Here is a 27,620-nt window from a genome sequence, read left to right as displayed (position 1 = left end):
ATCTTCAAATAACCATGAGTTACCTTCTAAGAAGTCTTGTATTAACTGGGCTAAGACACTGAGAAAAATCACCTGCTCTGCATGTTCATTGTGTGCCAGGTTTTTTAAAAGGAGGACTATAAAATACAGAAGGAATACAAATCTGTTTTATAAAATAAACACATGGACTTCTAATGGCATTTCAAATGTAGAATGCAGGTTTTAAAAGATACAGTAACTCACAAAAGCGGGTACACCCCTCACATTTTTGTTTATATTTTATTATATCTTTTCATGGGACAACACTGAAGATATGGCACTTTGAGACAATGTAATGTAGTCAGTGTAGTCATTTGCTGTGCCTTGCTGTACTGGCAACAGCAGTCAGTACACCCCTAAAGAAAAATGCCCAAATTGTGCCCAGTGTGAATATTTTGTGTGGCCATCATTGTTTTCCAGTTGTCCTGTAACTCTCTTGGGCATGGAGTTCACTAGAGCTTCACATGTTGCCACTGGAATCCTTTTCTTCTACTCCATGACGAGGTCACGGAGCTGGATGTGAATGTTTGAGACCTTGCACTCCTCCACCCTCCATTTGAGGAAGACCCACAAATGCTCGATAGAGTTTAGGTCTGGAGACATGCTTGGCCAGTCCAGTACATTTACACTCAAGTTTCTTTAGCAAAGCAGTGGTCATCTTGGAGGTGTGTTTGGGGTCGTTATTATGTTGCAGCACAGTTTCTGAATAGAGCGGGGCTCATGCCCTGCTTCTGTATGTCACAGTGCATGTTGCCATTCATGGTTCCCTCAGTAAACTGTAGCTCCCCACAACTTCAGCATTCATGGAGCCCCAAACCATGACTCTCCCACCACCAAGCTTGACTTGAACTCCTCACCTGGATGCTGCCACACATGCTTGACATCATCTAAACCAAATACATTTATCTTGGTCTCATCAGACCACAGCCCATGGTTCCAGTAATCCATGTCCTTGGTCTGCCTATCTTCATAAACTGTTTGCAGGCTTTCTTGGTCATCTTTATAAGAAGCTTCCTTCTGGGATGACAGCCATGCAGACCAATTTGATGCAGCATGCACAGTACAGTCTGAGCATTGACAAGCTGACCCCCCACCCCTTCAACATCTGCAGCAATGATGGCAGCACTCATATGTCTATTTTCAAAAGAGAATCTCTGGGTATGACGCTGAGCATGTGCACTTGACCTCTTTGGTGGACCATGGAGAGCAGTTTAACAGGACAGGATCTTTATGCAGAGCAACAATTCTTCTTTTCAGATCCTCAGGGTTCGTTACCACGAGGTGCCATGTTGAACTTCCAGTGACCAGTATGAGAGAGGGTGAGAGCAATAACACCAGATTTAACACACCTGCTTCCCATTTAAACCTGAGACCTTGAAACACTAACGAGTCACATGACACCAGGGAGGAAAAATGGCTAATTGGGCACAATTGGACATTTTCACTCAGGGGTGTTCTTTTGTTGCCAGCGGTTTAGAAAACAAAGGCTGTGTGTTGACTTATTTTGAGTGGAAAGCAAATATACACTGTTACACAAGCTGTACACTGACTACTTTACACTGTAGCAAAGTGTCATTTCTTCAGTGTTGTCACATGAAAAGATAAAATTAAATATTTACAGAAATGTGAGGGGTGTACTCACTTTTGTGAGATACTGAATGCTGGATTGTTTGGATATACTATTTCCTTTAACAAATGAAATGATCCTTTGAAAACTGCTTTTTGTTTTTACTGAAGTAATCTTTGTGTGATAATAAAATTTGTTTATTGATCTGAAATATTTAGTATTGACAAACCAGCCAAAACAGAAGAAATGTGTAAGGACTCACACTGCTGTGAAAAAGCAGTTATGTTTTTAATTTCTCTCTTCATGATATTCATATCTGCTCAAAACACATATGAAGTTTCAGCCATGAATGTCCAGGTCCAAATGCTCCCAAAAGGTCACCTGTTATAAAATTAGTTATAGTAATTTAGTTAAAGGTCTGAAATTTAAATACAAACTTCATTAAACCTATAGCAGGTAACATCCCTACGTCAGCATGTTGTTAGCAACTCATATTGTTTGTACTGCATTTTAAAAAGGAATCTGGACTGAGGTTACAGTGATGTTGCAGCTTTGCGGTCCTTCTTGCTTAAAATTCATGCATCAAAATCTATTTTTATAATAAGTGTGAGCCAAACTTGTTAAATATATACTGTTTTGAAGATAAAGAAGCTGATCCTAAATAACTTGCAATAAAATTTTTCTTATATTGCCTAAAGAAACTGTAACAGGCCACTTATGGGAGGAGATTCATGAGAAGGCACAATGATCAGGCTTCAAATGTCATCACACAGGGATGTTTACTGCTCAAAGTCAATGATTTTTTATTTTTTTTATTTTTAATGGAAAAAGCTGCAATAACCAAATGTACGCATTTAGACCTTACTAAATGTAAATGGGGAACATTCGGAATCATTTAAGACTTTTTAAGGCCTAAAATTGTAATTAATAAATGTAGGACTTTGCAGACACCCTGACCAAGTTATCACACCATAAAAATCCCAAGCTGCCCCACATTGCTACTTCTGACAGGACGTCTTTTAATTGTCACTGAGCTTCTTCAATACTAGAAGGCAGGTGATACTAAAAATGATCCCGGCTGTACCGTTCTGAGTGAGCTTAGTGGAGCAGGTGAGCGTTGCGATCTGGAAACTGTCTTTAGTCACTGGAATAACCCCTGAATGGTGGAACTGCTTTGCAGTTTGCTTCTGAATTTGCTCCACTTCAACCCAGGTTGTTGGCAGGGTGAGATAAACCTTTGCATCTTCTGCCTTTTTCACGTCAACCTAAAAAATTCATAACAGAAAGAATGAATAATGAACCACATTGATAGATGGAGATGTAATTTCATATTTATTGACTTAAGAGAGGCCCCTGCATAATCCACCTGCCAACAGTCAGCCATTCATGACATCTCTTTGCATAATTAGGATAATCATGGTGATCTTTACGCTCAGTGAAGTTATGATACAAATAATCCAGCTTTTTCCTGGAACACTACCTTATAGACGATAAGCTCATGCCTGCCATCTTTCAGCGTGGTCCCATCTCCTTTCATTAGCTTGACGAACGCCATCCCAAAGGGCTTCTCTGATTTGTCCCTGGCTGAAGGATACACAAGAGCATAAGACAGGAAGGAATAGAGCCACCTCCAGCATGGTGGCAGGATCTGCCATAATAACAGGAGTAACTCACATTCCTGGGAGGATCTGTGTCGGAACATCACCCTCATGTGGCAGCGGCACACGTCTTCAATGGGAATTGTCACCTTGCAACAACATGAGGAAAAACAAGGGTAATAGATAATAGACAAAAACGTGTCAGATTAGTATAGGAGGTAAATTAAACACACATTTTTTTCTCAAGACTTATTTCTTCAAACCGAGCTATACAAATTATTCATAAAAGTAAGCTAAACAAAAAGTATTAGGGACCATAAAGTACAGTACCAGTCATATTTGTTTGCACCAGTGCTAAACATTTTGAAAAAGCCCTAAAATAAATTCATCTTTTATTATGTAGTTTAATCTCACACCAAAAAAACAAAACCTTTTAATATTTGATTACATTTATTCAGTGGGGAAGAAGTTTTTTTCTGTCATGCCATTACAGACAATAAGGGTTTGCTAGAAATACTACTGGTACTTTAACTGGAACTGTGGGATTTGGTAAGATGACACTAATATTCAGTTATTCAGCAACACTCCAGGTGGGTTTGTTGTGAAACAAAGGAGGAGTATGTGGAAAAGCACCTCAAGTCCACCGTCCAAGTATGGGGGAGGACCTGTGATGCTGCAGGCCTATTTCTTTTCTAAAGACCCTGAGAGCATCAGGAAAGCTTTGAAATATCAGGGCATTTAAAAAAATCTAGATGACTCTACCAGTAATCTGAGCATGTGATGTCATTAGGTCTTACAGGAAAATAATGATTCAAAATAGATTTCCAAATCAACACAGAAAAGGTTTACTGGACACAAAAATCAAGCCTCTTCCTCCGAAAACCTGTGGGAGGAGAGGAGAGCATAGGAGAGGATCCAGGACTGGATGATTGTGCAAAGGTCCGCAGATTCCTCTCTCTGTATGCTTCAATCTTGTAGGATGTCATAGGAGAGTCTAAGTGCTGTCCTATTGGCCAAAGGGTGTTTAACAATAAACTGACCGGAGGGCTACCATTAAATGTCCCATCTGTGATTTCCACATTACTTCTTAACATTTGAAACAATATACTCAAAAAAGGGTTGGATTTATTCCAAAATTTTAAGTATGGGATTATGCTTTTGCACTAAAAGATGGATTTATTCTAAGGCTTTTTAAACTTTAGTAGGAGTGTTGATAAATCTGAACTGTGTCATGAGTGAAAGGCTGTGCTTGAGAAATGAGCTCACCTTTACTGTTTCATTCCAACAAGGCTGTTTCACCTGATAGTAAATGACAGACTTGTACTCTGTTATACCATCATAGCCGGCCCCAGGAAAGATTGCTTTCTGCAGAAAATTGAAGGAAAGAGATAGGTTAACATGACGGGAAAGCTATCAGCTTTCTCTGTGCTGTGTTTAATGTCTGCTTTGACATAAATAAAATATATTCATGACAGAAATTTATGCATATACTGCATATAAAAAATCTGAATCATAGCCAGCGACATAAACCTGTTGGGGAAAAATATTAGCACAGAAAAAAGCCATGCCAGCAGTTCATTCAGGCAGCACTGAAATATCAGGTAATTTATTTCACTTTCTACCTTCCAGTGAAATACAAACATACTATCACTAAAGCAGGGGAGGATATCTGAGGTGGATGCCCGAGTCATTAATTTTGTAGCTATATGGTCATGAACAGAAAATAAATAAAGCATCTCATATAATAATGCATCCACACAAAATATAAACCCCAGACATGCTAACTATTAACCATACATTACAGGAACTCTTATACAGTCATGGTAAAGTCCTATGATTGTAGAGAAACAAAAAAACATTGGACCCAAATTAATTCTACAATGTTAAGCACTGATACAGTGCTTTCCAAAAGTATTCATACCCCTTCAACATGTTCACATGTCACAACCACAAACTTCAGTGTATCGTACACTGGGATTTATGTAATAGACAAAGACAAAGTAGTGCATTCAAAGCCTTGCAAATATATTCAGCCCCCTTGTCTTTTTACCCATTTTGTTACAATACAAACTGTAAATAAATGTTTTTTAAACTTATTTTATGTGATGTATCTGGACAAAATAATCTATGTTGGTGAAGTCAAATGAGAATAATATATATTTAAAAAAAGAATGAAAAGAAAAAACAAATATTTGGCATGTGCATACTTAGCCCCCTTTGCTATGAAGCTCCTAAAATGTTCTAGTGCAGCCAATTACATTAAAAATTCACATAATTACTGCAATGAAGTCCACCTGTGTGCAATCTAAGTGATTGTTGGTGTAAACACACCTTTTCTGAAAGGCCTCAGAGGCTGCAACACCACTAAGCAGGATGCATCACACCTTGAAGACCAAGGAGCTCTCCAAACAAGTCAGGACAAAGTTCTTGAAAAGTACAAGTCAGGGTGGGGTTATACAAATAATATCCAAATCTTTAATGTTCCCCTGGACCACCATCAAATCCATTATCTTCAAATGGGAAGGACATGGTATCACAACAAACCTGCCAAGAGAGCCGCCCACCAAAACTCACAGACCAGGCTGGGAGGGCATTTATCAGAGAGGCAGCACAAAGACCAAAGGTACCCTGGAGGAGCTGTGGAGTTCCACAGCAAAGATTGGAGTATGTGTCCATAGGCCCACGATAAGCCATACACTCCACAGAGCTGGGCTATATGGAAGAGTGGCCAAAAAAGCCATCACTTAGTGTTAAAAATAAGAAGGCATGTTTCTTGTTGACATTTTCTGTTATTTTGTCCTATTTGTTGTTTGCTTAAATATAAAAAAATAAATAAATACATTTTCAAAGTTGTAGGCATGTTCTGTAAATGAAATGGTGCAAACTCTCAAAACAGTCAATTTTATTACTAGGTTGTAAGGCAACACAAAAAATGCCAAGGGGGTACATAGACACAAGACACTGTAATTGAACAGTAGAAGGGAAAAAAGACATGGTTTCTTTTTGACAAATAAAAATCTGAAAAGTGTGACATTTTTAACTAGCCCTCCTGAGTTAATATATGGCATAACCACCCAGTGCTGAAGTCATGCCATATCTAGAAAGTTTTACACATGGTACTGTACAAAATCTCAGTCAGACTGAAGTCGTGCCACATATTCCTAATTCAATTTAGGTTTGGACCTTGATTAGGCCTTTCTAACACATGAACATACTGAACCTTTGCTCGGGTATTTTCCAGCCTCTAACAGGACTTGCCCCTGGATTATCCAGCATTTGCTCAACTTTCCCCGTCTTCCCTGAAGAAAGTATCCCCACAGCATGTTGCTGCCACCGCTATGTTTAAACACAAGGATGGTGTTGTCAGGGCGATGTACAGTGATAGCTTTCAACACATTTTTAGTTGCAAACCTGATTGCGTGCCTTTTTGGCCTATATGCATATGTCCTATTTCAGGAATTCTGTAATACAAGTGCACACCACACTTTTCAGATTGCTCAGTAAAAGTTCTGCATTTCTGCTTTGATTTTGTTAAATATTACATAAATCCTTTGAAGTGATAGAGGGGTTTTTACTTTTTAACAAATGCAAGTGCAATGATACTTCGTCTTTCATTGCAAAAAGGCTCCAATATAAATAAAAAGTGTTGTTGTGCTGATGCAGATGTTTTACCTCCATTGGATTGCCTTCATCATCATGAATGCTGAGAATAACCTCTACATTTTTCGGGGTCTTTTTTTTCCCTCGGTCAAACTCCCCTTGAAGCAAGGTCACATAAATATCATTCCTAACATTTCCTGGAGAAAGAACAGGAGATCATTAGGTGGACGGGCCAAGCATTCACAACACACCCACACCTCTGTGCAAAATTCAAATGAACATGATCAGAGTGAGTGTAGAGCATTGCCCAGCAACAAAGACCTAATCCACCTGGGAGGATGATTTCTGGGAAGCCCATTTTCCTGACGATCACCGTGCTGCGGTCTACAAAGTGGGGGAAGTCCTTCCTGACTTGAACGAGGTCTCCCGGGAGGAGCTTCAGGGTCACAAACAGCCCTGGCGGCAGACATGTAACGAAATTCAATGAAGCAGACACTAAAAGGGTACGTTTTGCAGGTCCCTCACACACATTTTAACTTTACTCCAAAACAAAAGGGTTCATTTAGAGTGACCCTCAAAAAATCACAGGGGAGAGTGCTTGTCTGTGAGCGCTCCGCCTCACCCTGGCCTTTATGATTGACCTCCCGCGTGGCAATGACTTTGTTAAAGACAGCTGTGAGCGGCTCGTTCTCTCCTATGACTCGGGAAGGGATGAGCGGAGACATGATAAGCTGCCTCTGGCGGATGTAGGTTTCCATGGCTATCCTGGGGGAGACATTTTGGAATGAGAAAAAATAAATAAAAAAAATCTGCTGCCACCATCTCAGACAGGTGACAAAGAAAAGGACGGCAGAGCAGCACAGACAAGAGCCTCTGTTTTTTACTGACAAGGTGCACCATTAACCTTCCAAATATAGCACCTCTACTGAATACAAAAGAGAAACACCTCAAACCCTGCTGAGCTTTGAAACTGCCTACGGGTAAAATAAATAATTTAGTCATTACTGAAATTAATCTCAATTTACTTGATAAAAATCATTAAATTGCGTTCATGATTATTACAAATGCTGCAAAATTCCTTAATCTGTATTAAAATGCAAAATCTGAACACAAACATTTAAATGTGATCCAGTGTCATACCAGCTAATCTTAATTATCCATTTAAATTCAACTATTTGTCCAATTAGCTAACTACTTCAGTGTCCCTTTGAGTGAGAAGCTTAAAGGGGTAGTTCAGGTTTTTTAAAGGTCGGTTTCATTAAAAGGTCCCAAGCTGTTAATATCTTATTTGCAATAAATAATTATCTTGCCATCTTCATTTAGCATAAATTCAGATCAGTCATCTGGGATGCTAAAGCTAACGGCTAATCCAAGTGGGGCCAAGACCAACGCAGACTTCTTAAATCAACTCCAATTGTAAAAGCATCACAGTGGTTTATGCTAACACTATTTCGTGAACCTTTAAATTATTGTCAGGATATTGAGGTAGGAATCAATGCGTCACCAATGACATTCCCATGTGAAGCATGAACTGACAACAGAGAAAGTATAGCATTTCCAGTCAGAGTAACTGCCACATAACACAACCAGGCTGTCTAAAAAGAAAAAAAAAAAAAAAACAGCAATATCTTAAACTGCTTTAATATTTTTGGTTTTTATGCTGCTTTATTTTTCTATCATGAAGTTACTCTGAGCAGGAATGTTCCATTTTCAATGCATGTTTCACACCAGAAGATCATTGGTGGCGTACCATGCCCTACCTCCATTTCCTGAATTTGGCTTCTGTATAAATAGCCGGCTTACTAAAAGATGATGATGGTTAAGAAAATAGTGTTGGTATAAAAGACTCTGATGTTTTTCAGATCTTGGTGGAATTTCATTTTGGCACCTCACATGCTAGTCTTTAGCTTATGCCTCCAGGACTAACTAATAAGGATTTTTACTAAATAAGGACTCCAAGAAAGTTAATAAACATTATAAGTTATTAATTATGACTGCTGTTTATCTAATTATACTTTACAAAATTAACAAATGGCATTCATGTTTAATAAAAATACTATGATTTCCCTTAACCTGTATTAAAATGCAAAATCTAAGCACAAACATCTAAGCATCTAAACAAACATCTAAATGTAATCCTTATGTACTTGGATTTGGCCATTTGTCTAATTAGGATTGTAATCCGTGTCATTTTGAATAAGAAGCTTAAGTGTAAGTCATCATACACTGAATATCTGGCCAACTCCAATTATCAAAATTAATTGTTTTATTAACTGTGAAATGAAGAGCCCACACATTTGCTCATCATCATCATCCATGCTTAAGTTCAAAGAATCATCCATTGATATATTCATTGCTCATTTTAACACGGTTCACTGGGTAATGTGTCCATTGTCATTTGTTTCAATGTATTGTGTCTTTTTTACATTTCAGTTTGCATGTAAAAACAATGAATGTAATCCATCTAATGTTAAACTATGCTGACTGTGTTCCTGATTATAACGCAGACAAACAAACAAAAAACAAGCTGTTATTCATGCACAGGGGAAAAGGCAAAAGCACTGCAGTGAATTATTGCAACGAAAACAGGAAAGCAAAAACATGTTGGCCCAGGCTTTTTGTGTACTGCAAGAGCTGTCAGATTCAAGTTAGATAAAATCCTGTGGTATTACATATCTTTTCTCATAATTGTACAATCTCCCATTACTTTTAGTTGGGTTTTTTTTTTACACTGTGTATAAATATTCAGCAAGTGAGTATTTTAACCTCTTCATTATGTCTAAGCAAATTTTACAAGCTACTTTGAATCCAATTGCTGGACTTATTCATTGTCAGGTGTATTTGTGTAATGAGGAAGGTGTGGCCTTGAACAATCAATAATTCATAAAAGGTGTGCATAGTTATTATGCAATATTTTTCTGCAAGGGTGAAGGGGCCAAAAAGGGGGATTTATCAAACACAGAAAACTTAAAAATGATAAAATATGTGTTTAAGAAGGTTGTAGAATTATTGAAATTGCTAAGCTATTAAGATCTGATCATCAAAAAAAAAAAAGGTTCTGCTAAAAATGCTCAACAAGGTCACACAAAAATGTCTAGAGAAGAAATGTCACTACAAGAACTCAACATGAAGCTACCACGAACCCATCATCTTAAAGTGCACCAAAAGTTCTGAAATGCAATCTACTTGGAGTGTCCAGGAGTGACAGATGTTAAGTGTCCTGAGACACGACCAAGGTAAGAACCACAACAAGTCACAAATGGACAAAGGGCACCACTAGGGCACCGAGTTAAGTTTGTAGGAAAGTGGAGGGTGAGCTCGTTGGACCATTTTAGGTTAATGATCAACATCTGAACCTCCTGCCTGTTTCTAAAAACGACTTTCTTCAAGCAGTGCTGCAGAAAATAAGCCAGCAGCCATCTGTAAGAGCACGTTTTTTTACAAGAAAAACACACCATCACTGGAGGGAAGGTACTCGACAACTTGGCCAGCCTGTAAAGGCCTCCCAAGATGACAGAATGATGACATGGCTCAATTCCTTTATCTGACCGGAACCCTATAGAGAACCTGTGGTTCTTCTGAAGCATGAGATTTAAAGATGGGAAAAAGTAAACCTCTTTGAGCAGCAGTGCTGTGGATGGACGCTGCTGAACCAATATATATTGTTATATATCAATATATCTGAAAACTGTCTGACTCTGTGGATGAAGGCCTGATAGCAGTCAGTAGAAATGAAGAGCAGTGAAATAGGAGACTTAACATTTAGGATATCTAAAGTGTTCATTAATTTACTCAGCAGGGTTGATTTGTTAGATTTTCTCTAATTAAATTAGTAAAATGGAATTTCTTTTGTCTTTTTTTTATTTGTGATAAATTGTGCATTATGGAAGTTTTCTAATAATTCTCCACTTACATATGCTCCCACTGAGAATGTTAACAGTCGCATTTCCTTTGCCGAACACTCAGGGTTTTATTTCAGTGCTAAGCGTTAATACACTTGGTGACTAATTATTGTACAGTGTATTGTAAACAAATGTTACACTGCAGATACAGTGACTTGTAAAAGTATTCATTTTGTCATGTTACCACGATGTTCAAAGTAGTTTATTGTGATTTTTTGTTATAGACCAATACAAAGTAATGCATATTTGAGGTCTGGGTGGAATACAACGCAGTTTTCAAAGGTTTTTACAAATACAAATCTGTGAGTGCATTTATATTCAGCACCCCTAGGGTCAGTACTTCATAGAACCTCCTTTCTTTACATCAGCGAGTACTTTAGGGTATGTCTCTACCAGTTCTGTGAATCTAAAAACTGAAGTGTTTGCCCATTTGTCTTTGCCAAATTGCTAAAGCTCAATCAGATTGTTTAGAGACTTGCCAAAGATTATCAACTGGATTTTGGTCTAGACTTGGATTTACCAATCTAACACATGAATATGTTTTGATGCAAAACCATTCCATTGGAACTCTGAGTGTATGTGTAGGGTTGTTGTTCTGCTGGAAGGTGAACTCTGGCCCAGTCTCAAGTTTTTTGTCCAGGACTACCCTTTATTTAGCTTCATCCATCGTCCCATCAACTCTGATTAGCTTCCTTCGACCTGGTTCCGCCACCACCTTCTGTTACAATGGTGGATGTTGTTTTCCAGCAAGATTTTTGTTCGTGGGGTTGATATGCATGTAGGTCAGAAAGTTACATTTTAGTCTCTTCTTAGCAGATCTCCTCCTTCCATAAGTAAAACTCTGTGGTAAACTCTTGTGGCAAACTTTAAATATTGTTATTGATTTCATTCAACGATAACATCCTATTTGCCACATTTCTACAAAGGCCAGACTTGTGGAATGCACACCTAATACATGTCAAAAACAGACTCTCCAACCAGTCCTGTGGATCTCTTTAACTCCTCTGGAGTTACCTGTTGGTGTCATGGCTGCTTCTCTGATTAATGCTCTTCTTGCCCAGCCTGTCACTTTAGGTTTTCAGTTTTCAGTACCTAAATCTTCTGATGATGTATTGAATATTGCCTTTTGGCTATTATTATATCCCCTAACCCTGCTTAAACCTCACCAGAACGTGATCTGTGACTTGTCTGCTGTGTTCTTTGGTCTTCATGATGCTGTCTGACCAATAATGATCACTAACAAACCTGTGAGGCCTTCGCAGTAGAACTGGATTTATACTGAGACTAAATTACACACGGGTGGATTCTGCTGACCTATTGGATTTTATTTAAAGTAGAAGAGTAGAGTAGAACATGCTACAATTGTCTGATTTCAATTTATACACAAAATGCCTTCTAGTACATAATAATGTACTAATTTGTGTTGGTCTACCACTTTAAATCCCAATGAAATGCGTTCAAGTTTGTTGTTTAATGTTTCAAATATTAAAAATTCAAAGGCTATGAATACTTTTTCAAGGCCCTGTACATATGAAACGGGTTTTCTTTTACGGCTTCTCTTCTGTTTGGCTGCACAAGTCATAATGAGGAAACACAAAACCAGAGTTAACTCCACGTGGTCGGAGTCAGGGAGTGCATTTCCGCACATAACATACAGAAGGAGCATACATACAAACACAGCTTAACAATGTGGATTATTTGTGACACATTTTCTCAGAAAACTAGGAGCACAATTGAACCAGCAGTAAAGCTCTGCTTTGACTCCTTAGTAATGGCTTCACTGCTTTTGGCAATGTTTTCAGAACCGCCACAGTGTTTCAGAATGCCTTAAACAGCCCAATGAAGTAGATATCAGTGCTTTTTGTTATCCTAATCTTTTGCTCTTTTAAAAATTCATTCAGCATGACTTTTTGTTATTAATTTTCTAACTATCCAATTTGCTGTTAGGAGAGCAACATAAGTCACTGAGTGTTAACGAAAGAGAAATTCATTTGTCATGGCAGGAAAAGATTAACAAAGGGTTCAGTGGTTTAATTCATTCTCTGTGCAAGACAGGACCCAGATAAAACATACAAACACCCTTATTTCCATACATCCCTCCAATGAACGCTTTAATGCAGCGGCTTAAAAACTATTTAAAACAATTACCCAAATATTTGACAGATTCTGATTTATATTCTGTCCTAATAAAACATGTTTGTTTATCTGCAGGTTCTCAGAAGAACACACCCCATTTATGAAGCAATGAAGAAAAACAAACAGTGGCTCAATACAGGCAAAATTTGGTTTACATAACAAGACTCAGCCATGGTGTGTTTGAGGCTCCTCCATCTAAGATCTCTGTGAAAACCCCTGATCCCTCCTGCTGTGCACGAGCAATAAAAACGTGGTCTAGAAGCCTGCCTTTGACGAGAGCTAATACTCAGGGAGTTTTTTTTTTTATACGTCCTTGAATTGCAGCATAGGCAAAGTAAAACAGCATGGTTGGAAGAGAAAAAGATAGGAACACAGTAAGGGCTGAGCATAGCTCCAATTCTAGTTGAACTTTTATACGCAGGTTCATCTCACTGGAGTGGCATCACCAAAATGCTGCATGACAACATGTGTACTCACTGCTGAAACGGGATGAAATGCTGTTTGTCCTCATCATCTATTTTGCCATGGGCGATATCTGTTATGTCCATCACTGCAATGATAAACACATTGGAAGGATCATAGCAGGGTTTAGACACTTTCCAAGTGAAAACAAAGGCAAAACTGTATTTTCCTACATTTAATAGCTCTAAAATTTAATTTTTTCCCATAACTCTGGGAACACTTCTCTGCGTTTTTACAATAGGAACTTTGCCAGCATACTGTGCCAGCCATATTTGCTGGCATTCATGGTAGAGATGTGTAAAAGGCCTTAAGACAAATGTATCTGTTACTGCACCAGTCAAATCTCACACTGAAAAACATTTAATTAGACTTTTTCCTTGAGGGAAAAACATCCTGTGTTAAGAAATTGAATTTTTTAACAGAATCACCAGCGTTACATCCATCTTACAATCCCTTTGAAATAAATGTCACCGAAGCATCATTAATATATGCCTAGAAACTTTTAATTCATACCCATGACTTTTTGTTTCCATGAGGTGTGAATATAATGTCACTGTACCGCTAAAAATGGGAAAAACAAAAGAACATGCAATTTAGGTGTGGCAGATCTGTGTTAATTTTAAGGAAAATAAGGAAGTAAGGAAATGGCTACAAAAAAAAATTAAACTCACCCAAAATTGCCAGAGCAATTAGGTAAAATGTTTATGCAATGGGAACTGCGAGAAACAGGGCTGGACAAGGACCCAGGTTTATCCACACAGATGAGAAGGATAATGAAGCAGATAAAAATATAACTAAAGCTCCTAAACACAATTAACATGGGACTCTTGTCTTCACTTTATGGACTTTTCAGTATGAGATTATGTTACTGCAAAAGAATAAAAGGTGAAAGCTGCTGTGTTAGTTGGTACTGTAGCTCGACAGATGGAGGGGTTCTTGATCTCTTGAGCTGATAAATTCCTCCAAATTAGAATAGATTTTAAACTTCTACTGTTTGTTTTCACATTTTATTTACTTGACTTGTTGTGTCTTTGTGTGCGTGGTAGAGGGTCTTCATCAAAGTTTTTATTAAATGTACCAAGGACTAAGTATGTGCATTGGGGTGACAGGGCGTTCTCAGTAGCGGCTCCTGGACTATGGAACCAGCTTCCTCCAGACCTTCGCTCCGTCTCTAACCTGAGCCATTTTAAATGGAACCTTAAACATTATTTAAAAAGGCTTTTTAATATCCAGTAGTTTGGTGGCACAGTTTTCTAGTTTTCCTATGGTTTTCATTGTTGTTTCTGCTGTTGGTTGTTTGCTATTTTACCTTTTACGAAATGTTTTTCTTTTTCATGTATGCTTTGAAAAGCACTTTGGTTGCCTAATCTGCAGTTTTGAAAGGGCAATACAAATAAATAAATAAATTAAATTCCACCTGGTTCTGTTGCCAGTGTGTGTGCGCTTAGTTGTTTTTTTGGAGGGTTTTTCCTGGCCAAGAGTGACACAACTCTGATTTTTATTCCATTTGCTTACGAGCTCGAGGAAACATTCTCTCATTTAACTCACTAACCATCTGGCCGAAACCTAAAAACCAGTTTCCACCAAATCTCTCTCCAGGACGAAGCAAAAGCATTTTCTAGGTCATGAAACAGGTGTTCCCATTTTGTTCCACCTTTCATTTCTACATCTTAACAGAAACCACTGGGCAGCACTATGACAACAAAAAGGGCTTTTGTTAAACTGATAATTCTTAACAAATATAGGGGAAATCTCTTCAAGCTGCTCACCAGCCACACCAAACGGCCTCCTCAAGCCACACGTTTGCTTTTTGCCATCCTTGAGCTCCATGCTGCCCACTCTGATGATCTGACACACCAGGAAGAGCCGCTGCCTCATCAGATCGCTGCTGCTCAGGTCCTGGGCGCGGGAAAGACAAACAAAGCTGATTTGCGATGACATGTGAGGTACATTAAATACAAAAGGCAGTGACCTTCTCCTATCATCGGCAGTTCATGAACAATCGCACGAGCAGAAATGCAGGCCAGACTGTAAAGGTTACAGGACGAAAACATGCTGTTAATGTTGGGAAAAAAATATGGTTACAAGTATTTTTGTGTTGCAGAATCTTTCTTGACCTGTGCTTTTTATACAGGTGCATTTCAATAAATTAGAATATCATAAAAAACTTTAGTTTTTAAATTCAAAAAGTGAAATATGAAGCTGATTTATTGCATACAGAGTGATTAATTTAAGCACATGCTTAAAGCTAATAAAAACTGAATATCCTGTTTCTCAGAAAATTTAACTATTACATAAGATCAAGGTTCTTTTGCCGCTTAAGAGGTGAAATTTCCATCCATTAGCAGCAAGCGACGTTCCAATACAAGGCACCATCTTGGAAACAAAGATGGTGGACATTGACTTCAGCTAGTCAGTGCCTTAAGAGCCACTTTCTCACTAGACAGACATTCATTAATAATCTTTATTTTATTGTTCTTATGTAAGATTCTGATTATCTGAAAAACGGAATTTTAGATTTTGTTGAGCCGTAAGCCATAATTATTAAAATAAACAGATCTTGAGAACATACCACTGTGTGTATATAGGAGTTTCAGTTTTTTAAACTGAATTAGGCAAATAAATGACATTGAATACTTCCTTGATTATTAGACTGTGAAGCTGCTAAAACATTACATGATGGAAGCTCAATCTTTCAGTGGCATGGAACTGCTGACTGTCTCAATAAAACGAACAGCAGTAGTACAATTTATTGACCTAGCCAATGATCCACCATAGAAGTGAGTAATTTACAGAAACTGTCATTAAATTAGGAGCTATCCAGAAACAAATCGTCTATTTTGCACAGATTTCAGGTAATGTTCAGACTGTTTAAATCTTGAAAACCCAGGGAATACCGTCAGCAGATTGAGACTCAGTTACCGTGAATAAGGCTGGCAGGTTGTTGAGTTTTTCAATTTCCTTAGGCATTCCCATACTGTCCCAGCGCACCAGGAAGTTCTCGCTGCATGAATGCAAATAGGAATCACAGTTAGACATCGCATTATCTGAGTCATCGGAAGAAATAGAAAAATGGAAGCCGCCCATGCAGCAATTCTTCATAACTTCTTCCCATCACCTGATAGGAAAATGTGTTTCACATAAATCTTAAACTACTTGCGCTGTTTGATTAGTAACCATGTCATCATGTAGATCCCAATAGAGCTTTCTGAAAATCTTTACTGTTAAAAATAAATGACTTAAACTTATTGTCTTAATTGCCTCCTAATGCAGCCTCAGTAAAACCCTGCTCATACTCGTGTGTGTCTTTTTAGTTTTACTATATTAAAATTCATAAAAATCCATGCTGTTTATAATCAGTGTTGTCACTTCCTGAGAGCAGGCACGGCAGAAGCTTAGCAGCGAAACAAAGCAGCCCTCCATTTTTAAAACACACATAATATGCTCCTTGAGGTCTCAAGTGGCATATCTGTGATGTACAGGAGAATGCGGACCTCTTGGCTACAGACAGTCTTGGTGCCCTACACATGCAAATTACACTTATAGTTAGGTATAAACAGTTGAAACCAGACTGCGCTGTGCAAGAAGAAACATAACTTTTTATTTCCAGATGCCTAAATATGCCACAATTATCTGTTCAAACAACTATAGGCAAGTCTTATCAGCATGAGAATGCCCTGCAAGCGTTCTGACAGGAGACGTGTCATTATCCTCAGTAAAATAAGTCCTTTATCGAAATGGGCTGAAAGGCCACTCAAAGGGGAACAAGCTATTTGCTACAAGGCAACATGAAATGACCAGTTGCAGCCTGCAAATGCACTCAGGTTCAAAGGCCTTCATGGTCAAAGACTTGCCCTGTGGTCTGATGAAGCTACAATTGTGTAGTCATAATGACCATTGTTATTTTTGGAGGAGAAAAAAAAAAAAAAAGAGTAAAGCTTGCAAGCCTGAGACCATCCCAACTACAAAGTACAGGGGTGGAAGCATCATGTTGTGCAGGTGTTTTCATGCAGAAAGGGGTGGTGCACTTCACGATATAGATGACATCAGATGGTTAAAGCGTGGACACAAAGGGGTCCTCCAAATGGACAATGGCCATAAGCATACCACGAAATTGGTTACAAAATGGCTAAGAATATTTTGGACTTGCCATTATAAAGCCCTGATCTCAGTCCCACAAAAAATTAGATAGTTGTGTGTTGGCTGTCTGCAAGAAAAATCCAAAACCTAAAGCCACACAGTAATAAAGGGTCATTTAATTTCTTTCAAAACTTCCAAAAAAATGCGGGAAAGATCAGTGCATTTAAAATCAAGGAAACTAAATATTTTTGGGGTTCTCCAAACCTCTAGGTCCCAGATTACTGCCCCTGTCGGCTCTAGATAAAGTCTGGTCCTGGTGACGTACATCACCTCTAAACCCTGACCTATTAAACCTTTGTTGTGGATTTACATTGCGTGAAAACAAAAAGGGAGGCAAAGTTAATCCAAACATAATATGCCTCATAATAAATTATTTTTCCTCCTTGAACTGAAAAGAAGCCCATTTTACCATTCAAACCTGAATTGCACACTGAATAATACATCTTTAAAATCCAGGCCCCAAAAAGGGATACACTAGTTGTTGTTTTTTTGCTTAAAGAGTTTGTGCTGTTACTTCAGAAAGTCCATAATATGCTTTTAAGCTCCTAAACAATACATTTCCTTATATTATTCCACTCTACGCATATTTATTTAATGCACTGCTGAAGCTGCTACATCAAATACAGAGGTACATGACAGTAATGAACAACCTTTATAGGTTTTTATTATTCATAGCTAAAAGAAATTCTTAATTTATCACGTTGTAGCTTTGCTGAGAAGTGACGGAGCAGGAGAAGCAGTATTATTATGTGTCTTTAAAAAACAAAATACTGTTTTCTAGTGGATTAACACAATAATAGGTAAATTATTGACTCTGAGCAGCATGAATTAATATCATACAACTGATATTTAGGCTTACAAACCTGATAAATTCTGACTGGTCAGGATCGTAGAGAGACATGAGCAGCTCAGCATCTTCTCCGATGTTGCACACAAAGTTTTTCAGGTTCATGAGGAGACTGTAGGTGTGCACCGAGCTGAACAGGGTCTGCCGCCTCATTTCAAGGTTTTGCAGTCTCGTCTGCGTGAAAACAAGTTAGCGAATGAGTGTGAAACCTTAACTGAAGGCTGACAGCCGCAGCAGATTAAAGTGACTGAGAGCATCAAAAACAGATGGAAGTCATGCCTTCTCTTCCTGTATTCTGTTGTCCACGCTGCGGGAAGCCGTCTCGTGGGCCCGAAACAGGCTGACGGTACTGGTCCGGTCAGGATCCAGCATGTTCCCTGCTTCATCTCGAACAACCAAATCCAACCCTAAAATCCTGTGCAGCACAGAGGATCTGTCAGGATCAGCGGAGTTCAATAAGAGCTGTGACTTCAGTATACATGGCGTTGGAAGCTTTTCTTGACGCCCCTAATATAAATGTGTAAAAAGTCTTTAAAAAGTTCAGCTTTTATTGCAGCAGCATAATCTCACAAAGAAAAAATAGGAAGCCTTTAATTTGTCTACATTTATTTAGAAGAGAAAAAAAACCCTGCTCTTTGTACAATCTCTCTAGATCAGTCCTGGGTGCTCTCTTTGACCCTCCTCTGTTAGAGCGCACCCCACAGTTGGCTCTAGGATTAGGTCTGGGGACGGAGGTTGTCATGGAAAATAGTTGACTTTGTGTCTGGTGAACCATTTCTTTGTAGATTTGACCAAAATGTTTAGATTATTATCCTGCTGAGAGACTCGGTGACAACTACATCTAAACTTTGACTGGGCCTTTCAAACACATAATTAAAGGGTTTGATCCAAGTCGTTCCTTTTTTACTCTGGCTGTTTGTTAAGGGTTGTTTTCTTCCAAGACTGCCCTGTAAATAGGGCTTCCATGTAACTGCTAAGGATACATATCCCCACAGAAGGATGTTGCCACCACTATGTGTTGCCACTGGGATGCTGTTTTGGAGGATGAGCCAGTTAGTTTTCCACCACATAGAGCATTTTGGTTGTGTCATCTGACCAGAGACCACCTTCTTGCATGTTTCCTTTGTCCCCTACATGATTTCTTATGATTTTCTTTTAACAATGGCTTTCCTCATGCTACTCTTCCTTGAGGTCCACATTTGTGGAGTGCAAGGCAAACAGTTGTCCTGTCAACAGTTTCTCCTACCTGAGCTGTGGATCTTTGCAACTTCTCTTGAGTTTTACTCTTTCCATTTTTAGATAATTTCTCTTATCTAACTTACTGTGTTCCTTCATCTTCATGATGCTCGTTCTTCCCTAATGTTTTCTAACAAACCTCTGAGGACTTTGTAGAACAACTGTAATTAGGCTGGGATTAAATTACTTGTGGGTAGACTAAAGAATTATGAAAATCCTGCATCCTTTTTTTCCACTTTATGGACTAATACTACAACATGATGCATTACTTTGTGTTGGTCTGTCACAGACAACACCATTACAATACATTGAAGCCTGTGGTTATTATGATGTTAAAAAGTCCACATAGTCCAGACAGTTTTTTGGCACAACTTTCACAGGAGTGCTAAAAAATGTGCCTGGCACTGTATGGCTTTACAATTCTTCCAAGATAAGTTTTTTTTTTTTCAGCCCATTGAAGGAGCAGGAGTCGTACCGGTTTCCATAATCAATCTTTGCTGCAACTTTCTTCTCGAGCTCCACAAGGTCATCCTTGGGCAGCGTTCCTGACACTATCTGAGATCGATATTCGATGAGGCTGTAGGCCATCTGCTGCAAGCTCCTGAACAGGGTTATCTTGTTTGCCTGTCAGAAAAACATGCAATGCTTTGTTATAAATAAGATGTTCTTCAGAGGAAAGAACAGCAGTGAAACTTTTTCTCAGCAAAAAATTTATCTTAGAACTAAGAGAACCATGTATAGTATTAACAGAATGATCCATACGTACCACATAGAGTTTTTGCCATATCTGCACCCATTCCCTGAGTGTAGCCCCCGTCTCCTGCACCAAGGGTAAATCTGCTGGAATAATTATTTCCTGTTGTCTATGAGCCACAAGGAAAAAAAAAAAAGTAATATGATATTAGGAGAGTAGCTCATCGCTCACAGATCGTGCCTTATAATCTGGATGACTCAAGTGCATTTTCTTTTACATTGTAAACAGTTGGGGCAGTTGGACTACACAGCCAAGAGAAGCATTACTGAATTCTTACTTATGATAATTACAAGTGCACTGCTTATGCTACTGACAAACAGAAAGGCAACACGGCAAACTAAAAGCAAAGTGGATTATCATCAAAATGAAGTGCTTGCTGATTTGTGATCTCACCCTATTCCCTCGACTGTGGCCTCTTTTAAGTGGATGTAGGAAGCTGGGAAAATGCCCTGAGGAATCAATCAGGAAGTATCACTATATACATCCACATCACAGCCTTAGTAACAGCACAATATAGCTCTAGCAATGCCCATACCTTCTGTGCTTTCTTTCTGAGAGTGTAGCCCCTATACCAGCCTGGGGACAGAAAATGACAAGAAGGACAAAATGAAACTAGAAAAATTTGCATTTCCTGCGAAAATGCAGTGTGAATGCTGAAAGCTGAATTTTTTAGCTGAAAGCTGGCAGAAACAAGCTGAAACTGACTGCAGACAATCTGCTAAAATTTAATGAATCAGAGGAAAACAGAAATGCTAAACTCATGTTGAAAGCAGGCAGAAAGTGGCTAAGGCTGAAAGCCGAATGTCAGCTGAAATCTGATAAATTAGTAGAAATAGCAGAAACAGCAAAGAAAAACTGTCATCTGATCTGTTTAAGCAGGAAGACTATCAGGTATAAAACACCGTAACAAGGTGAAGTTACCTCAAAACTACTTGAAATAGTTGTTGAAATACAAAAACTGACAAAAACATTAAAAAAGCAGGAAAGAGCTGCCCGTAGATGAGCTGAAAAGCATAGACTGAAGCAAAAATATAGACTAAGTTGAAGTCATTGCTAAAAAATATAAAAAATGGCAGAAAATTCAGAAAAAGAATTAACTAACAACAAATATGCAGAAGAAACACAAAAACAAACAGGAAATTGCCTAAAAAGGCAAATGTGTTCTTCAGCTAAGAGAAAAGAGAGTAGAAAGAGAAGCTAAAATGCTAACATTAGCATATTGGCTATCACTAGCATGAAGGCTGATATTAATTTACCCCATCTACTATGCAAAAAGCAATGTATAAGCTGAAATGAGCTAAAATGCTAATGCTTACTACAGCCTATACAGGTCCTTCTCAAAATATTAGCATATTGTGATAAAGTTCATTATTTTCCATAATGTCATGATGAAAATTTAACATTCATATATTTTAGATTCATTGCACACTAACTGAAATATTTCAGGTCTTTTATTGTCTTAATACGGATGATTTTGGCATACAGCTCATGAAAACCCAAAATTCCTATCTCACAAAATTAGCATATCATTAAAAAGGTCTCTAAACGAGCTATGAACCTAATCATCTGAATCAACAAGTTAACTCTAAACACCTGCAAAAGATTCCTGAGGCCTTTAAAACTCCCAGCCTGGTTCATCACTCAAAACCCCAATCATGGGTAAGACTGCCGACCTGACTGCTGTCCAGAAGGCCACTATTGACACCCTCAAGCAAGAGGGTAAGACACAGAAAGAAATTTCTGAACGAATAGGCTGTTCCCAGAGTGCTGTCTCAAGGCACCTCAGTGGGAAGTCTGTGGGAAGGAAAAAGTGTGGCAGAAAACGGTGCACAACGAGAAGAGGTGACCGGACCCTGAGGAAGATTGTGGAGAAGGGCCGATTCCAGACCTTGGGGGACCTGCGGAAGCAGTGGACTGAGTGTGGAGTAGAAACATCCAGAGCCACCGTGCACAGGCGTGTGCAGGAAATGGGCTACAGGTGCCGCATTCCCCAGACCTGGGCTACAGAGAAGCAGCACTGGACTGTTGCTCAGTGGTCCAAAGTACTTTTTTCGGATGAAAGCAAATTCTGCATGTCATTCGGAAATCAAGGTGCCAGAGTCTGGAGGAAGACTGGGGAGAAGGAAATGCCAAAATGCCAGAAGTCCAGTGTCAAGTACCCACAGTCAGTGATGGTCTGGTTGCCATGTCAGCTGCTGGTGTTGGTCCACTGTGTTTTATCAAGGGCAGGGTTAATGCAGCTAGCTATCAGGAGATTTTGGAGCACTTCATGCTTCCATCTGCTGAAAAGCTTTATGAAGATGAAGATTTCATTTTTCAGCACGACCTGGCACCTGCTCACAGTGCCAAAACCACTGGTAAATGGTTTACTGACCATGGTATCACTGTGCTCAATTGGCCTGCCAACTCTCCTGACCTGAACCCCATAGAGAATCTGTGGGATATTGTGAAGAGAACGTTGAGAGACTCAAGACCCAACACTCTGGATGAGCTAAAGGCCGCTATCGAAGCATCCTGGGCCTCCATAAGACCTCAGCAGTGCCACAGGCTGAATGCCTCCATGCCACGCCGCATTGAAGCAGTCATTTCTGCCAAAGGATTCCCGACCAAGTATTGAGTGCATAACTGTACATGATTATTTGAAGGTTGACATTTTTTGTATTAAAAACACTTTTCTTTTATTGGTCGGATGAAATATGCTAATTTTGTGAGATAGGAATTTTGGGTTTTCATGAGCTGTATGCCAAAATCATCCGTATTAAGACAATAGAAGACCTGAAATATTTCAGTTAGTGTGCAATGAATCTAAAATATATGAATGTTAAATTTTCATCATGACATTATGGAAAATAATGAACTTTATCACAATATGCTAATATTTTGAGAAGGACCTGTATTTTAGATTCATTGCACACTAACTGAAATATTTCAGGTCTTTTATTGTCTTAATATGGATGATTTTGGCATACAGTTCATGAAAACCCAAAATTCCTATCTCACAAAATTAGCATATTTCATCCGACCAATAAAAGAAAAGTGTTTTTAATACAAAAAACGTCAACCTTCAAATAATCATGTACAGTTATGCACTCAATACTTGGTCGGGAATCCTTTTGCAGAAATGACTGCTTCAATGCGGCATGGCATGGAGGCAATCAGCCTGTGGCACTGCTGAGGTCTTATGGAGGCCCTGGATGCTTCGATAGCGGCCTTTAGCTCATCCAGAGTGTTGGGTCTTGAGTCTCTCAAAGTTCTCTTCACAATATCCCACAGATTCTCTATGGGGTTCAGGTCAGGAGAGATGGCAGGCCAATTGAGCACAGTGATACCATGGTCAGTAAACCATTTACCAGTGGTTTTGGCACTGTGAGCAGGTGCCAGGTCGTGCTGAAAAATGAAATCTTCATCTCCATAAAGCTTTTCAGCAGATGGAAGCATGAAGTGCTCCAAAATCTCCTGATAGCTAGCTGCATTGACCCTGTCCTTGATAAAACACAGTGGACCAACACCAGCAGCTGACACGGCACCCCAGACCATCACTGACTGTGGGTACTTGACACTGGACTTCTGGCATTTTGGCATTTCCTTCTCCCCAGTCTTCCTCCAGACTCTGGCACCTTGATTTCCGAATGACATGCAGAATTTGCGTTCATCTGAAAAAAGTACTTTGGACCACTGAGCAACAGTCCAGTGCTGCTTCTCTGTAGCCCAGGTCAGGCGCTTCTGCCGCTGTTTCTGGTTCAAAAGTGGCTTGACCTGGGGAATGCGGCACCTGCAGCCCATTTCCTGCACACGCCTGTGCACGGTGGCTCTGGATGTTTCTACTCCAGACTCAGTCCACTGCTTCCGCAGGTCCCCCAAGGTCTGGAATCGGCCCTTCTCCACAATCTTCCTCAGGGTCCGGTCACCTCTTCTCGTTGTGCAGCGTCTTTCTGTGTCTTACCCTCTTGCTTGAGGGTGTCAATAGTGGCCTTCTGGACAGCAGTCAGGTCGGCAGTCTTACCCATGATTGGGGTTTTGAGTGATGAACCAGGCTGGGAGTTTTAAAGGCCTCAGGAATCTTTTGCAGGTGTTTAGAGTTAACTTGTTGATTCAGATGATTAGGTTCATAGCTTGTTTAGAGACCCTTTTAATGATATGCTAATTTTGTGAGATAGAAATTTTGGGTTTTCATGAGCTGTATGCCAAAATCATCCATATTAAGACAATAAAAGACCTGAAATATTTCAGTTAGTGTGCAATGAATCTAAAATATATGAATGTTAAATTTTCATCATGACATTATGGAAAATAATGAACTTTATCACAATATGCTAATATTTTGAGAAGGACCTGTATTCAAAAGTCTATGAAATTGCCCTTTAAAATTATTCACTCTTGTTCAGGTGTTGGAACAGCAGTAGAAGCTGTTTAAGTAGCTGACATCAAATGATCGCTGTTTTTATGCTCCCCTGGGACCTATGAAGATGGTCTTATCATCATAAGTCACAGAGTAGTGGTTTCATTTTGGTTCTCACAGAGTTTCTGATTGGGGTTTTGTTCCTGATTATGATAGAGGGTTCTTCCTAGATCTGATGAAGATTTGTACCTGGTTCTGATAGAGTTTGGACCTAGATCTGATAGAGGTTTATACCTGATTCTGATAAAAATATTTAGAAGGTTCTTAAACAGATTTTTTTTTCTGGTTCTGATGGAGCTTTTTGCCAGGTTCTGATGGAGTTTGGATCTGGTTCTGATGGAAATATGTATCTGGTTCTGGTGGAAGTCTGTATCTGGTTCTGATGGATGTTTCTCCTTAGCTCTGATAAAGTTTGGACCTGGTTCTGATACAGGTTTGTACCTGGTTCTGATGGAGGTTTTTTCCTGGTACTGATGGAGCTTTTTGCCAGGTTCTGAAGGAGTTTGGACCTGGTTCTGATAGAAGGTTCCTCCTGGTTCTGAAGGTGATTTGGACTTGGTTCTGGTGGAGGGTCCCTAACTGGTTCTGATGGAGTTTGGGTCCAGTTCTGGTGGAGATTTGTTCCAGGTTCTGAAGCTTCTTGGAACTGGTTCTGATAGAGGTTTCTTTCTGGTTCTGATTGAGTTTGGATCTGGTTCTGATAGTGGGTGCCTAACTGGTCCTGATGGAGAATTCCTCCTGGTTCTGATGGAGTTTGGGTGTGGTTCTGATGTAGATTGTTTCCTGGTTCTGATGGAGTTTGGGTCTGGTTCTGATGGAGGGTTCCTAACTGGTTCTGATGGAGTTTCGGTCCAGTTCTGATGGAGATTTTCTCCAGGTTCTGATGGATTTCTTAACTGGTTCTGATAGAGGTTTCTTTCTGGTTCTGATTGAGTTTGGACCAGGTTCTGATAGTGGGTGTCTAACTGGTGCTGATGGAGAATTCCTCCTGGTTCTGATGGAGTTTGGGTTTGGTTTTGATCGAGATTTGTTCCTGGTTCTGATGGAGTTTGGGTCTGGTTCTGATGAAGAATTCCTCCTGGTTCTGATTGAGTTTGGGTCTGGTTCTGAGGAATGTTGGACCATGGTTCTGATAGAAGGGACCTCCTGATTCTGAAGGAGATTTGGACCTGGCTCTGGCGAAGTTTTCTTCCTGGTTCTGATAGGTTTGACCTGGTTCTGATAGACTTTGACCTGGTTCAGATGGAGTTTTGTACATGGTTCTGATGAAGATTTGTACCAGATTCTGATGGAGTTTGGACCTGGTTCTGATGAATGTTTCTTCTTGGCTCTTATAGAATTTGGACCTTTTTCAGATGGAGGTTTGTACATGGTTCTGATGAAGATTTGTACCTGGTTCTGATAGAGTTTCCATCTGATTCTGATGGATTTTGGACAAGGTTCTGATGGAGATTTGTTCCAGGTTCTGATGCGCTAACAGCCTATATACAAAAGTCTATGAAATTGCCTTTTAAATTTAATCACTGTTGGCTAGCTGTTAGAACAGCAGTACATGCTGTTTAAGTACTCAACACAAAATGGCCGCCAGTAGTTGCCTCCTATGAAGATGGTCAAAGGGTTAGGGGGTCGGGTCAGGTTTAGGCCATAGAAACGAATGAAAATGAATGGAAATCAATGCAAAGTCCTCAAGAAGATAGTAATCAATGGATATGTGTGTGTGTGTGTGTGTGTGTGTGTGTGTGTGTGTGTGTGTCCCACTGGCAAAGAGTTAGTGGTAGGGTCAGGTTCAGGCCGTAGAAATGAAGATAATGAAGGGAAGTCAATGGAAAGTCCTCACAAAGATAGTAATCCATGAATGTGTGTGTGGGTGTGTGTGAGTGTGTGTCCAAGTGTGAGACACGGAGAGAATAGAGGCAGAAACAAAGACAGTCACATACAGACATAGACAGTAGGAGACACACAGAGCTATAAATAGAACAGTCACAGCCAATCAGCAAAGAGTATCAATGTAACTTGACACCTGCAGCTTTTCTAATGCAGCACCTCACTATCGTCTCCCCCTGGCCTGGCTTTATAACATGGAGGCGCATGCTCCCGAACTACCGCCCATAACTCGGAAACCGTAAGGGCTATTGATGTCATTCTTGGACCATTTTTCTCAGAACGGACAGGGGAACGGGAATGTTAACAATTTTTTCTTGACAATATAATATTAAAGGCACAACACTAGGTGAAAAGAAAGGGAAAAATGCAGAAAAACAGAAAAATGCCTGAACATGCTCTTGAACAACGTCTAATAACTCGGAAACTATAAGGGCTATCGATTTGATTCATGCACCATATGAATCAGCAGGCCTTGCTGAACAATCATGGAGCTTCTCAAGTTTCTACAAAAATCTGTCTGAGAGGTGTGACCCTGTGAAAAAGTGGGTAATTTTTACCATTTTTAACCAGAATGAAGGTGAATTTTTCACTCTCAAACAAACCTACTTCACGAGAAAACGATAAAAGATATTCAAAACATTTTTGGACTGTAGGTATCAGCAGGGATCGGTGAACAATCCTGGAGATTTTCATGTGTCTACATAAATCCGTGTAGGAGATAACGTGAATGCCTACAGCATTCACACAATTAGACATGACAGAAGTGAGGGCAACCTGGTGTAGAGGCACAGCACACTGCACACATTTATCTAAGATCATGTTTCTGCATGTTTTAAAGTAGTGAAGAGGGATATGTCATGGCCAGTCACTTACCTTCCAACTTCTCAAGTATGTGCACCGTGTCCCCCACTTGTAGACACAGCTGCTGCTCGCCACGGGGGTCATAATTGTAGATTGCTAATGGACAAAGAATAACTGTTTCATTGAGGTGAAAAACAAACAGGAAATACAGCTTACAAAAAAACAGTTTCAGCCTAGAGTTTTTTTTTTCCTCTCAGAAACCTTTGGATTAAAGAA

The 27,620-nt window shown here is 39.4% G+C and overlaps 1 protein-coding gene across 1 annotated transcript in view; it reads right to left on the bottom strand.

Annotated features, from left to right (window-relative positions):
* The window catches only part of dock5 (dedicator of cytokinesis 5), a 71,998-nt gene that overhangs the window by 30,708 nt on the left and 13,670 nt on the right, over positions 1 to 27,620 (bottom strand). Inside the window, exons 2-18 of the mRNA XM_047381422.1 lie at positions 27,417 to 27,500; positions 20,796 to 20,836; positions 20,654 to 20,709; positions 20,273 to 20,369; positions 19,982 to 20,130; positions 18,550 to 18,685; positions 18,287 to 18,444; positions 16,206 to 16,287; positions 15,053 to 15,182; positions 13,299 to 13,371; positions 7,406 to 7,548; positions 7,114 to 7,239; positions 6,856 to 6,980; positions 4,450 to 4,548; positions 3,260 to 3,332; positions 3,066 to 3,169; positions 2,670 to 2,850 (exon numbers count right to left, since the gene is read on the bottom strand). Of these exons, the coding sequence (XP_047237378.1) occupies positions 2,670 to 2,850; positions 3,066 to 3,169; positions 3,260 to 3,332; positions 4,450 to 4,548; positions 6,856 to 6,980; positions 7,114 to 7,239; positions 7,406 to 7,548; positions 13,299 to 13,371; positions 15,053 to 15,182; positions 16,206 to 16,287; positions 18,287 to 18,444; positions 18,550 to 18,685; positions 19,982 to 20,130; positions 20,273 to 20,369; positions 20,654 to 20,709; positions 20,796 to 20,836; positions 27,417 to 27,500 (1,857 nt within the window). The remainder of the gene's footprint in view (positions 1 to 2,669; positions 2,851 to 3,065; positions 3,170 to 3,259; positions 3,333 to 4,449; positions 4,549 to 6,855; positions 6,981 to 7,113; positions 7,240 to 7,405; positions 7,549 to 13,298; positions 13,372 to 15,052; positions 15,183 to 16,205; positions 16,288 to 18,286; positions 18,445 to 18,549; positions 18,686 to 19,981; positions 20,131 to 20,272; positions 20,370 to 20,653; positions 20,710 to 20,795; positions 20,837 to 27,416; positions 27,501 to 27,620) is intronic.

Source organism: Girardinichthys multiradiatus, chromosome 12 (assembly GCF_021462225.1).
Source record: "Girardinichthys multiradiatus isolate DD_20200921_A chromosome 12, DD_fGirMul_XY1, whole genome shotgun sequence".
Classification (NCBI taxonomy): domain Eukaryota; kingdom Metazoa; phylum Chordata; class Actinopteri; order Cyprinodontiformes; family Goodeidae; genus Girardinichthys; species Girardinichthys multiradiatus.
The sequence above is the reverse complement of the archived record's forward strand: the minus strand, read 5'-3'. Positions and strand labels throughout refer to the sequence as shown.